Source organism: Muscardinus avellanarius, assembly GCF_963383645.1.
Source record: "Muscardinus avellanarius genome assembly, chromosome: 5".
Classification (NCBI taxonomy): domain Eukaryota; kingdom Metazoa; phylum Chordata; class Mammalia; order Rodentia; family Gliridae; genus Muscardinus; species Muscardinus avellanarius.
This window is the reverse complement of record NC_137790.1, coordinates 136796006-136808165: the sequence shown is the minus strand read 5'-3', so window position 1 is coordinate 136808165 and position 12160 is coordinate 136796006. Positions and strand designations below refer to the sequence as shown.

At 51.9% G+C, this 12160-nt stretch overlaps 1 protein-coding gene across 1 annotated transcript in view; it reads left to right on the top strand.

The window, feature by feature from the left end:
- The window catches only part of BFSP2 (beaded filament structural protein 2), a gene marked incomplete at both ends in the record, with an annotated part of 40199 nt that overhangs the window by 20233 nt on the left and 7806 nt on the right, over positions 1–12160 (top strand). The window contains 2 exons of the mRNA XM_080696615.1: positions 4546–4707; positions 9395–9526. Of these exons, the coding sequence (XP_080552741.1) occupies positions 4546–4707; positions 9395–9526 (294 nt within the window). The remainder of the gene's footprint in view (positions 1–4545; positions 4708–9394; positions 9527–12160) is intronic.

Below are 12160 nucleotides of genomic sequence, written 5' to 3'. Positions count from 1 at the left end.
ATTTCTGCTGTGGACCTAGGCTTGTGGATGCAACCTAAGAAGTGTATCCTTGGGAAAAGAGGATCGGGAGCCTCTGCTAGGAGGTGGATCAGGGGATTTGCGAGGCTCTGTGAAGCCCATACTTGGCATTAGCAGAATAAGAAACAAAAATGTTGCCCCCAGCTGGCTGTGAGGGTACACACCTGCAATCCCAGTACTTGGGAAGCTGGGACAGGAGGACTGAAGGCCCAAGGCCAGCCTCAGCAACTTAGCAAGAACCTGTTCCCAAATAAAAAATAAAATAGGGCTAGGGTGTAGCTAACAGGTAGAATGCCCCTGCGTTCAACCCCCAGTACCCCCCACACATAATTAATAATAATAATCATCTGTCCTAACAGATGCCTGTAACCCTAGTATTTAGGAGGCTGAGACAGGAGGATCGCGGGTTAAAGGACAACCTCAGCAAGTACTGAGACTCTCATGAATCTAGGGAGACCCTGTTTTCAAAATACAAATAAAAGGGCCAGGGTGTAGCTCAGAGGTAGAATGCCCCTGGGTTCCATCCCCAGTACCACCAACAAAATAAAATTGACCCTCAGCTGGCTGGCCCGCCATGCCTTCATCTCCTCTCTCCTGGAGCTCGCTGATAAGTAAAATAAAAAATTGAATGCGAGTAAAATAAAAATAAGTGAGTACGGCGGAGTGTGAAAAACACGAGAGAGGTCCGGTACACATGGCATGTAAAGTTTTAATGGCACGGCTCTCCCGGGGATCAGGGCGAGGCACCGTGGGGCCCGCGCGCCTGTCCGAAGCTTGAGGACGCGGGCTCTCCTTTTCAAGGTATGCATCTCGCGAGATGAGGGTTTACTCGCGGGAACGCCCAATTCTCGTGGGGGTTTCAGCCCCTCCCTTGCCCTGCAGAGGTCATGTGACACAAAGTCACATGAGTGCAGGACCCAACTTAACATTCCGCCCTTTTGATGGTAGGGATAAAGGATGACGATTGGACCCTCTAGCTTCTTCCTGCTGTCAAGGGGCGTCGTCAGGGGCCCCAGGCCGGGAGGAGTCGGGAGTCCAGTCCTCCAGAAGGGGGTGCAGGTGGGTGCATAGCTGCAGTGCGAATTGGAGGTTACCCTGGACAGCTTAGTGATGTGCGCTTGAGGAGGCTTGAACAGGCAAGGGCTATTAAAGAAAAAAACAAATCATGAGATTGAGCAGGCGACCAAAAAGGAGACTGGCTTACTCAGTACCTGGAGAGCTACCCTGAGCTGGCAAAGAGGATGGAGGTTGAGGGATCCAGGAGCCATCAGTCTTCAGCCAGGCTGAGTAGGGCCAGCGGCGGGGCCTGGTCTGGAAAGGTGCTCCCCCTGTGTTGAGGCACCTGGGGCTCACCCTTTTCCAAGGGCACTGTTCCAGTGGCCCTCCTGGCCACACGCGGAGCAGTCTGATTGGTAGGCGTGGCTTTACCCCACTTCAGGCAGGCTCCTGGAGGTAGTTGTTGCAGTCCTCCACATCTAGGTGGCGCTCCAGAGGGCTGAGCCGCCACCGCCAGCTGAAGGGCAGCTACCAGGGATCTGCTTTTTGGCAAAGTCGGAGTGTACGCTCCATTTCCTCCTGTTTCTCTCTGGAATGAAAACTTTAGATGCCATGTTAAGGTTCTGTCAGCTGCGACGGACCTACACTCACAAAGAGTGCGTCCTGGGGCTGGTGTCCGGCAAGAATGGCAACGCAGACTCCCCATGGGCAGAGGGTGTCGCCCCAGCCCCGGCCTGGCCCCGGCGTTTCCCGCAGCACCTAGGGCGTGCCCAAGCGGGCCGGAAAGGGAGCCAGAAGCCGAGCGCATTTAGGACCATGCGGAGCGGCCAGGCAGCCGCCCAACAAAATTGTAGTCTGGTGGGGGCCAAGATGGAGACTGTGACGTCACCAGGCAGCGACTGCACGCCATCACAAAATGGCGGCTGGGAGAAATTAAATGGCAGCTGATAGGGGAGAGCATTTGGAGGGATACCAGACCACTTAGAAAAGTTCCTAACTATTCCTGGGCCACTGCAACCCATTTCCCAACTCGTATCAAGGCAGACAGGCGGAGCATGGAGATGTGGGCATCTGCTAGTATAAAGGTTCGACTCCCCATAATTGGTTTGCGGGCGGAAACGAAGAACAGGAAATGGGCGTCCCCGATTTCCCTGCTCAATCGTTTGGAAACGGAGGTTAAGAGATAGGGAAGAACGTCTTCATTCCTTCTCAAAACCGGAGGATGACCTGGTCATCCGCAGGGTGGTCTCAGTGGACCATGGGACAATGGGTCACCAAGCGCTTGGATTTTGGGGTCCCAGTGGACCGGAAGACCCAAGTCCGGAACCCGCTAACCAAGGGAAGGAGGCAGTTTACTGGAGTATAGTGATGTCGGCCAGCGCTGGCTGTGACAGAAGCGCTGAGAAGCTGCTGGGGGCGCGGTGGAGCCAGGGCGCGCGGATGCCGGTGGCTGGTGTGGACGGCACTGGCGGCTGGCGGGATCAGTGGGGGCGCGCAGGCGGCGTGGCTTGCCGGGCCCGCGGCGTGGAGACAAAATGGCTTCCAGGCACGCGCCAGACGCTGAGGCTGGGCCCCGAGGAGCACCACCAGTGAGCCTGGCTCGGGGCGGGTGGGGCAAACCGGCCAGAGGTCCCGGCGGTGACCGGAGAACCAAGCTGGAACGGTGCTTTAGGAGGTCCAAGCGGCAGGCAGAGGTCCTGGCCCGTGCAGGCGGTTGGCAGGCAGAGCAAGTGCCAAGCTGCCTGGCTCGGGCCGGAAAGATGGCCGCCGACTCCTAGGATTGGTTAGGAGTGGAAAGTGGGAGGGATTAAAGATTGTGAGGCCTCCAGTGAGGCCATGAGGTGGGAGGGGTTAAAGGTGGCGAGGCCTCCAGTGAGGCCATGAGGTGGGAGGGGTTAAGGATGGCGAGGCCTCCAGTGAGGCCATGAGGTGGGAGGGGTTAAAGATGGCAAGGCCTCCAGTGAGGCCATGAGGTGGGAGGGGTTAAGGATGGCGAGGCCTCCAGTGAGGCCATGAGGTGGGAGGGGTTAAGGATGGTGGGGCCTCCAGTGAGGCCATGAGGTGGGAGGGGTTAAAGATGGTGGGGCCAAGATGGTGGCCCCCCAGTGATTCCATGTGTCCAAGATGGCGGGCCAAAGCTGGCGACCCCCCCCCCCAGTAATTCCATGTGGCTGCTTACCAGAATGGCCAGGCCAAGGCAGCAGGGGTGGGCAGGCACAGGGTGAAGGGCGCCAGGGCGTGAGTCCGAGTGGAGGAACCAGCTGGAGCGCGGGCTGGACTTGTCGGGCTGGGGGCTGTTTAGCAGAGTGGCGGCCACCTAGATGGAGGAGGCAGGCGGCCCCGGCAGGTGGGTCTAAGCAACGCCAGACGCGGAGAAGACATAGGCGCGCGGTGTGGCGCAGTCCGCGGGCGGCGCGGTCCCATTCCAGCGGCGGGCAGCGTGGGCAGGCGGGAACGTCGGTTTTAGGAGGTCCAAGCGGCAGGCAGGAGCAGAGCAGGTGCCAGCATCACCCAAGGAGCCTGGCTCCGGGCGGGTGGAACTGGCAGCCTGGCGGCCGGCGGAGCCTGCACGCCCCGGCAGTGGTGGCTGCGGCCGCAGTGGCAGTGGAAGATTGCCATCGGTGCTCCAGAAGAGAGCACGTGGGCAGGAAAAGATGGCCACTGGCTCCCAGCAGAGCGCAGGGCTGGAATGATGGCCGCAGACTCTCAGCAGAGTGCGGGATCAGAAAGATGGCCGCGGACTCTCAGCAGAGTGCGGGATCAGAAAGGTGGCTGCGGACTCTCAGCAGAGCCTGGGGTGGGAAGAAGGCCGCCGGCTCTCAGCAGAGCGCGGGGCCGGAAAGATGGCCGCGAGCTCTCAGCAGAGCTCGTGGCTGGAAAGATGGCCGCGGACTCTCAGCAGAGCCCGGGGCGGGAAGAAGACCGCCAGCTCTCCCGGAGAGCACAGGGCTGGGGAAGAAGGCTTACGGTCCGGGCAGGCACGGGGCGGCAGCGGCGGCAGTGGTGGGAGCAACGCCTGCAAGCGGAGCGCTGGTGTGGGACCTCACAGTCGAGCTGCTGGTGGGTCAGAGAGTCCGGGGCTCAAAAAGAGAGTAAAAATAAAAAGAAAAAACAGGAGAAAAAAAAAAAAAGGAAAAAAATGGGGAGGGACCCAAGAGTTCTCCCGGTTCGGCACCAAATGATAAGTAAAATAAAAAATTAAATGCGAGTAAAATAAAAATAAGTGAGTACGGCGGAGTGTGAAAAACACGAGAGAGGTCCGGTACACATGGCATGTAAAGTTTTAATGGCACGGCTCTCCCGGGGATCAGGGCGAGGCACCGTGGGGCCCGCGCGCCTGTCCGAAGCTTGAGGACGCGGGCTCTCCTTTTCAAGGTATGCATCTCGCGAGATGGGGGTTTACTCGCGGGAACACCCAATTCTCGCGGGGGTTTCAGCCCCTCCCTTGCCCTGCAGAGGTCATGTGACACAAAGTCACATGAGTGCAGGACCCAACTTAACACTCGCCTCCGGGTCTGTCTGCATTCTCAGGAGGTGAAGGTGCTGTACAAGCAGCTGGCAGGGTCTGAGCTGGAGCCCAGGGACCTCACGGCCAGTGCAGGCCTGGAGAACATCCTTGAGACCATCCGAATCCAGTGGGAGAGAGACGTGGAGAAGAACCGGGCGGAGGCAGGAGCTCTGCTCCAGGCCAAGGTAAGGGCGGGGCCAGCGTCCTGCAAAGGTGAACGCAGTCCAAGTCCAGCCTCATTACACAGACAAAATGCAGGTGAAAATAATAGCCTTCAGCGGGCGTGGTGGCGCACACTTGGAATCCCCGCACTTGGGAGGCGGAGACGGGAGGATCGTGTAGGTTTGAAGCCAGCCGCGCTGGCTTGAGAGACCCTGTTTCCAAATAAAACCTATAAAATAGGTCTGGGAGTGTAGCCCGGAGGTAGAAGGGTTTCCAGAAACCCCAGTACCACCAAAAAATAAAATAAAATAAAATAAAATAATAGCCTTTAGCCGGACGTGGTGGTGCACACTTGTAATCCCAGCATTCGGGAGGCTGAGACCGGAGGATTACGGTTTGCAGACAGCCTCAGCTACTTAGTGAGACCCTTTGCAACTCAGTGAAACCCTGTTTCAACAAATATAAAGACTAAAAAATAGGACCAGGGGTGTAGTTCGGAGGTAGTATGCCCCTAGGTTCCATCCCCACAACCGCAAAAAAAAAAAAAAAGCTTTCTGCCAGGTATGGCGGCGCACACTTGTAGTCCCAGCATCTAACATCTAAGTAACATCTAAGATAAGATGATCACAGTTCGCAGACAGCCTCAGCTACTTAGTGAGGCCCTTTGCAACTCAGTGAGACCCTGTTGTAAAATAAAGAATAAAATATTAGGCTAGGGGTGTCTCTCGGAGGTAGAATGCCCCTGGGTTCCATCCCCAGCACCACAAAACAAACAAACAAACAAACAAATAAATAAATAAATAAATAAATAAACTGAGTGTGGTGGCGCATGCTTGTAATCCCAGTGCTTGGGAGGCTGAGACAGGAGGAGCACAGGTTTGCAGCAGCCTTGGCTACTTAGTGAGGCCCTTTGAGACTTTGAGACCCTGTTTCAAGATAAAGAATAAAAAATAGGGCTGGGAATGTGGCTTGGAGGTAAATGCCTTGGTTCAATCCCCAGTACCAAAAAATAAAAAATTGAAATGAGAACCAGTTGTGGTGGCGCACACCTGTAATCCCAGGAGTTGGGAAGCTGAGACAGGAGGATCGCAGGTTCAAGGCCAGCAACTTAGTGAGACGTGTTTCAAAGTAAAAAGTAAAAAGGGTTGGGAGTGTCATCCAGAAGTAGAATGCTGCTGGGTTTAATCCCCTGTACCAGAGAAGAGAGACAGACTCTCTTAGAAAGAGAAAGAAGAGAAGAGAAAAAAAGGAAAGGAAAAGAAATCCTGTCTACTAGGAAAAAGACAAGACACTGGTGTTCCTCTTCCCCCTCTAGCCTTTGAGAATCGTCACTAGTCCGACAGTAACTCAGACATGAATTCCAGCAGATCCATGAGTGTGGTTTTAATAGAGTAATCTGAAAACTACATCAGAGGAAATAGACAGGACTTGTTTTGGTTCTGCCGGCGCTGCCCGGGCCTCTTGCAGAGAGGCGGAGCTCAGAAAATATTTGCAGAAGAAGTGAATTCCTCTGGTCATCAGCAGAAATGAGAACTGACAGCCAGGATTCCTCCAGTAAATAGTTTTGTCAGTTGCGGCCGAGCCCTCGAGGGCTGACATTTGCCCGTCCGGAGCATCTCCGGTCGGCTTCTTGGCAGCCAAGTGAAATGGCTTAGCACACACACTGCCTTTAAAAGCTTTCTTACAGAGAGCACAAACAGGCACTTAATTACCTTCCTGCCCAAGGAGGCTGAAAATTAATTAACGTGATTAATTTATGTCTTAGTTTTGATTCCCCCAGCAGCAGATCTGGGGGACAAATATTGGCGTGAACATGGTTTATTTGGAAGGCGGTAGGTGGGTGGGTAGGCAGAGAAAAGACCAACAAAACACCCTGTAAAATAGAAGCAGAGATGGGGGCCAACAAAGAAAAGTGCCTTAGAAAAGAAGCTACAGACAGAGGTGAGAGGCCAGGGGAATCCTGGGAAATGATATGGAGGAGGGAGATGGGCGAGGGAGCCTGTGTTGGTACCACCTCCTATCAGCCTTCGGCCATCGCCGCCATCGGCTAGAGGATGACCTTTCAAATGCTTCAGGGAAAGCTCTTGGGTAGAGACGCAGAAAGTGGAGGTGGGAGACAGTCCAAGCTATGAAGGCCGAAGGGAGGGACGAAGGTGGGTGCCATCAACGCCTGCTACAGCTTCTCTGTAGCTGCTGTGGGTTTTCACCATTCAAGGCTTCCAAAATGGTCTTGGCTGGCGCAGTGCAGTGGCCAAGCTCTCTCTAGCCTTGGAGTTCAGGATGTCAGGGACCTGGGGGATCCAGGCTTTGAGCTTCTGAAGTTGCATGGTTTGGTGATTGGATAATCAGGTTGGTCCAGACAACTGAAATATCTTTTCTTTTTTTTTTTTTTTTTTTTTTTGGTGGTACTGGGGTTCCTGGAAACCCTTCTACCTCCGGGCTACACTCCCACACCTATTTTTACATTTATATTTGGAAACAGGGTCTCCTAAGTCAGTGCACGTGGCTGGCTTCGAACCTACACGATCCTCCTGTCTCTGCCTCCCAAGCGCGGGGATTACAAGCGTGCGCCACCACGCCCGGCTTCTTTTTTTTTTTTTAAGCTCTGGGGATGGAACTCAGGGGCATTCGATCACCAAGCTATACCTTCTGCCCTATTTTTTATTCTTTATTTTGAAACAGGGTCTCACTGAGTTGCAAAGGGCCTCACTAAGTACCTGAGGCTAGCTGCAAACCACGATCCTCCTGTCTCAGCCTCCCGAATGCTGGGAATTACAAGTGTGAGCCACCACGCCCGGCTTCATTCTTTATTTTTGAAACAGGGTCTCACTAAGCGCCGAGGGCCTCACTAAGTAGCTGAGGCTGGCTGCGAACCTGTGATCCTCCCATCTCAGCCTCCCAGGTACTGGGACAACAGGAGTGCACCGCGATGCTGGGCCACTGCTTTAATATGTGTGAACGGAGTGGTCTACCTAGTTAAGGGCAGGTGCTGCCATCTTGGAAGGCCTTCAGCAGAGGGACCAGGCGGGAGCATTGAACAGGATAAAGGCACAGCACACGTCTGCTGCTGGACCTACATTCTGGTTCAGTCCCTCTTGGCTCTACGACCTTGAACATTCAATCTCTCTGTGCCTCAGTTTAAGCCGGGTGGGCTTAGATGTCTCTAATCTCCGCAATTCTGGAGGCCGAGGTAGGAGGATGGCAAGTTTGAGGCCAGCTTGGGCAACTTAGCAAGACTGTGTCTCAAAATAAAAAAATACAAGATAGGTATGGTGGCAAACACTTGTAATCTCAGTACTTGGGAGGTTGATAGAGGAGGATCGCAGGTTCACAGCCAGCCTCAGCTTCTTAGTGGGGCCCTCTGCAGCTTAGTGAGACTCTGTTTCAAAATAAAAAATAAAACAGAGCTAGGGATGTAGCATGGAGGTGGAATGTCCCTGGGTTCAATCCTCAGTACCACAAAAAATAAAAATACAAGGGCTGAGGGCGTGGCTCAGGGTAGAGCCCTCCTGAGTTTAATCCTGGCACCAAAACCACTAAACTAAACACAACATTCACTTCCTAGGGTTGTAAAGATTAAACAAGAATATGAATTGAAAGCTGTTAGCAGCACAGGATTACAAGCTGCGCAACCACGCCCGATTTACCCTTGTAAATCAGCAGTTGCAGTCGGGCTCACCTATAATCCCAGCATTCGGGAGGCTGAGACAGGAGGATCGAGGTTCGCGGACGGCCTCAGCTACTTAGTGAGGCCCTGCGCAACTCAGTGAGACCCTGTTTCAAAATAAAGAATAAAAAATAGGGCAGGGGGTGTAGCTCCGAGTAGAATGCCCCTGGCTTCCATCCCAGTACTACAAAAAAATAAATAAATAAAATAAATAAATTAGCAGTTGTGCAAGAGGAATTATCACTTAGAGGCTTGACTTTGGGTGTAAGATGAGGGGTGTAAGGTAATTCTTTGCACTGTTTTTTGTAGTAGGGAAAATCTGGGAACAACCTAAATATCTGCCAGTAGGGACTTCTAAATAAATTATAGTGCTTCCAAACCAGGTGGCTCTCTGTAGCCATGGAAGAGAATGCCGTCAGTCTCTATAGACTGACACAGGAAAACTCCTAAAAGAGAGGGGCGTTATGTATTTATTTATCAATATAGTCATATGGGCCGAGCACGCTGGCACACACCTGTAATCCCAGTACTTGAGAGGCTGAGGCAGGAAGATCGCAGGTTCCAAGCCAGCCTCGGCAATTTAGTGAGGCTCTCATCAATTTAGCAAAACCCTGTTTTAAAATGAAGAATAAAATAGGGCTGGGGGTGTGGCTTGGCGGTAGAATGTTCCTGGGTTCATTCCGCGATACCAAGAAGAGAGAAGGAGGAGAAGGAGAAGGAGGAGAAGAAGAAAAGGACCTTTTTTAGGGGGTTGTAGGGATTGAATCCAGGGGCATTCTGCCTCTAAGCTACCCACCGGGCCCTATTTTATTTGGAAACAGGGTCTCACTAAGTTGCAGAGGCTAGGCTCAGACCTGCAATCCTCCTGTCTCAGCCTCTCAACCACTGGGATTACAGGCAGACACCACCATGCCCGTCTCAAAAAGTCAGTGTGACCATCTGTTTCCTCTGGCCCGCGGGTGGACAGAAGAGAGGCTGAGATGGAAGGATGGATCCAGGTGTTTTTCGCATTCCTCCTCACCCTGGGCCCTGCCTCTCCACAGCAAAACACAGAGGTGGCCTGCGTGCCCCAGACCCAGGAGGAGAAGCTGGCCGCAGCCCTCAGGGTGGAGGTTCACAACACTCTGTGCCACGTCCAGAGCCTGCAGGCAGAGACGGAATCCTTACGGGCGCTGGTGAGTGGCCAAGGAGAGCCCTGGCATTTCTCGCATTGATTTTAACTCCTGACTGTCAAATTCTGGTCCTACGGGTCTTACTTTGCAAAGGAATCCCATCTCCCAGAATAGACTTTTGTGTATGTGCGTGTGTATGTACAGTACCGGGGATTAAACCCCGGGGCATTCTGCCTCCAAGCTATACCCTCAGCCCTTTTTATTTTTTTTATTTTGCAACAGGGTCTCACTAAGTTGCCAAGGGTCTCGCTGATCTGTAGAGGCTGGCCTCAAACCTGCAATCTTCTTGTCTCTGCCCACCCCCCCCCCAGGTACTGGAATTGCAGGCGTATGCCACCCATGACCAACTTTTGCAGTGATCAATTATTATTTTTTATTCTTTATTTCGAAACATGGTCTCACTGAGTTGCAAAGGGCCTCACTAAGTAGCTGAGGCTGTCTGGGAACTGCGATCATCGGGTCTCCACCTCCCGAATGCTGGGATTACAAGCGTGCACCACCACGCCCGGCTTATTAATTATTATAAAGCCATGGCAGCCAGCCCTCTGTAGCCACAGCTCTACATAAGTATTGAAAATATTTGTTAAAAAAAAAAACAGCCAGGCGTGGTGGCACATGCTTGTAATCCCTACACTTGGGCAGCGGAGACAGGAGGATTGCACAGGTTTAAAGCCAGCTTCTCTGGCTTAAAAGACCCTGTTTCCAAGTAAAATATAAAATAGGTCTGGGAGTGTAGCTCGGAGGTAGAAGGGTTCCATCCCCAGTACCACCAAAACAAACAAACAAACAGGTTGAGGAGGAATGCATCTGTACTGGGCAGGTACCGCTTTGGGTTTCTGTTATTTCCTAAGTAATACAGCTATTGAGATGATATTTACACTGCAGTTGTCTAAGAAATCTAAGGAGGGTTTAAAGAGACCTATTGGAAGACTATATAGGTTATATGCAAATACAAGACCATGATCCCTCAGGGACTTGGAAACAGTAATCCCAGCATTCGGGAGGCTGAGACAAGAGGATCAAGGTTTGTGGACAGCCTCAGCTACTTAGTGAGGCACTCCGTAACTTAGTGAGACCCTGTTTCAAAATAAAGAATAAAAAATAGGTCAGGCGGTATAGCTCAGAGGTCAAATGCCCTTGGGTTCCATCCCCAGACACCAAAAAAAAAAAAAAAAAAAAAAAATAGGACTGTGGGTGTAGCTCGGAGGTAGAATGCCCCTGGGTTCCATTCCCAGTACTGCAAAAAAAAAAAAAAAAAAAAAAAAAAAATTGGTGCCATGACCTGGAATCTTCTATTCTGTCCATAGTGGTCCAAAGGATATGAAAAATCTCTCCTGGAGGTCAGGTACAAAGGTGGCTTTATCAGCTTTGACTCAATTCAATTTAGAAAATATTTGTTTGTATATTTTCCGTATTATATTAAAAACCCAGAGAAGCAGGGTGTGGTGAGGGAATATCTATCATCCCAGTAGTTAGGAGGCTGAGACAGGAGTATCGCAGGTTCGAGGCCAGCTTTAGCAACTTAGTGAGACCTTGTTTCAAAGTAAAAGTAAAAAGGGCTGGGGGTATAACTCGGAGGTAGAATTCCCCTGGGTTCCATCCCTAGTACCGCACATCAAAAAAAGCACACACACGCACACAGATACACACACACACACACACACACACACACACGCACGCACACACACACACGCTGCTGAACAGCTAAAGACAAAATGTTGCATGTGTAAGTCAGAGAAGCCATTCCAGCTTCAGTGACCCGGGAAAGAGTGCTGGGACAGCATTTAGCCTAAGCTTGGGGGGAGGGTTCTGGGAGGAGGGGTCTTGAAGAAACACCTGCAAACTAAACTCTCCACCCCTTTCCCCTCTCTCTTTCTCCTTGTGGGTCTGGGGATGGAACCCAGGTACATTCTGCCTCCGAGTTACACCCCAGCCCTATTTTTTATTCTTTATTTGAAACAGAGTCTCACTAAGTTGCAGAGGGCCTCACTAAGTAGCTGAGGCTGGCTGCGACTGCGATCTCAGCCTCCCAAGTACTAGGATTCCAGGCGTGCGCCACCCACGCCCGGCTTTCTCTTCTCTTCTCTTCTCTTCTCTTCTCTTCTCTTCTCTTCTCTCTCTCTCTCTCTCTCTCTCTCTCTCTCTCTCTCCACTTCATTTTCTTTCTTCCTCCATCCTTCCCACCATTAAAAAAGAAAATCAGCCAGGCCTGGTAGCGTGCACTCCTAGAATCCCAGTACTTGAGGAGGCTGAGACAGGAAGATCACAGATTCAAGGCTAGTCTTAACAACTCAGTGAGATTTTCCACATCTTAGTGAGACTCTGTCTCAAAATTTTAAAAAATATATAAAAATAAAAAGGACTGTCAGGCGTGGTGGTGCACGCCTGTAATCCCAATACGTGGGAGGCGAAAACAGGAGAATCGCATGTTCGTGGCCAGCTTCGCCTACTTAGTGAGGCGCTCTGCAACTGAGTGAGACCCTGGTTTTTGTTGTTGGTTTTTGTGGGTTTTTTGCGGTACTGGGGATGAAACCTAGGGGGATTCTACCTCGCAGCGACACCCCTAGCCCTACTTTTTATTCTTTATTTTGAAACAGGGTCTCACTGAGTTGCAAAGGGCCTCACTATGTAGCTGAG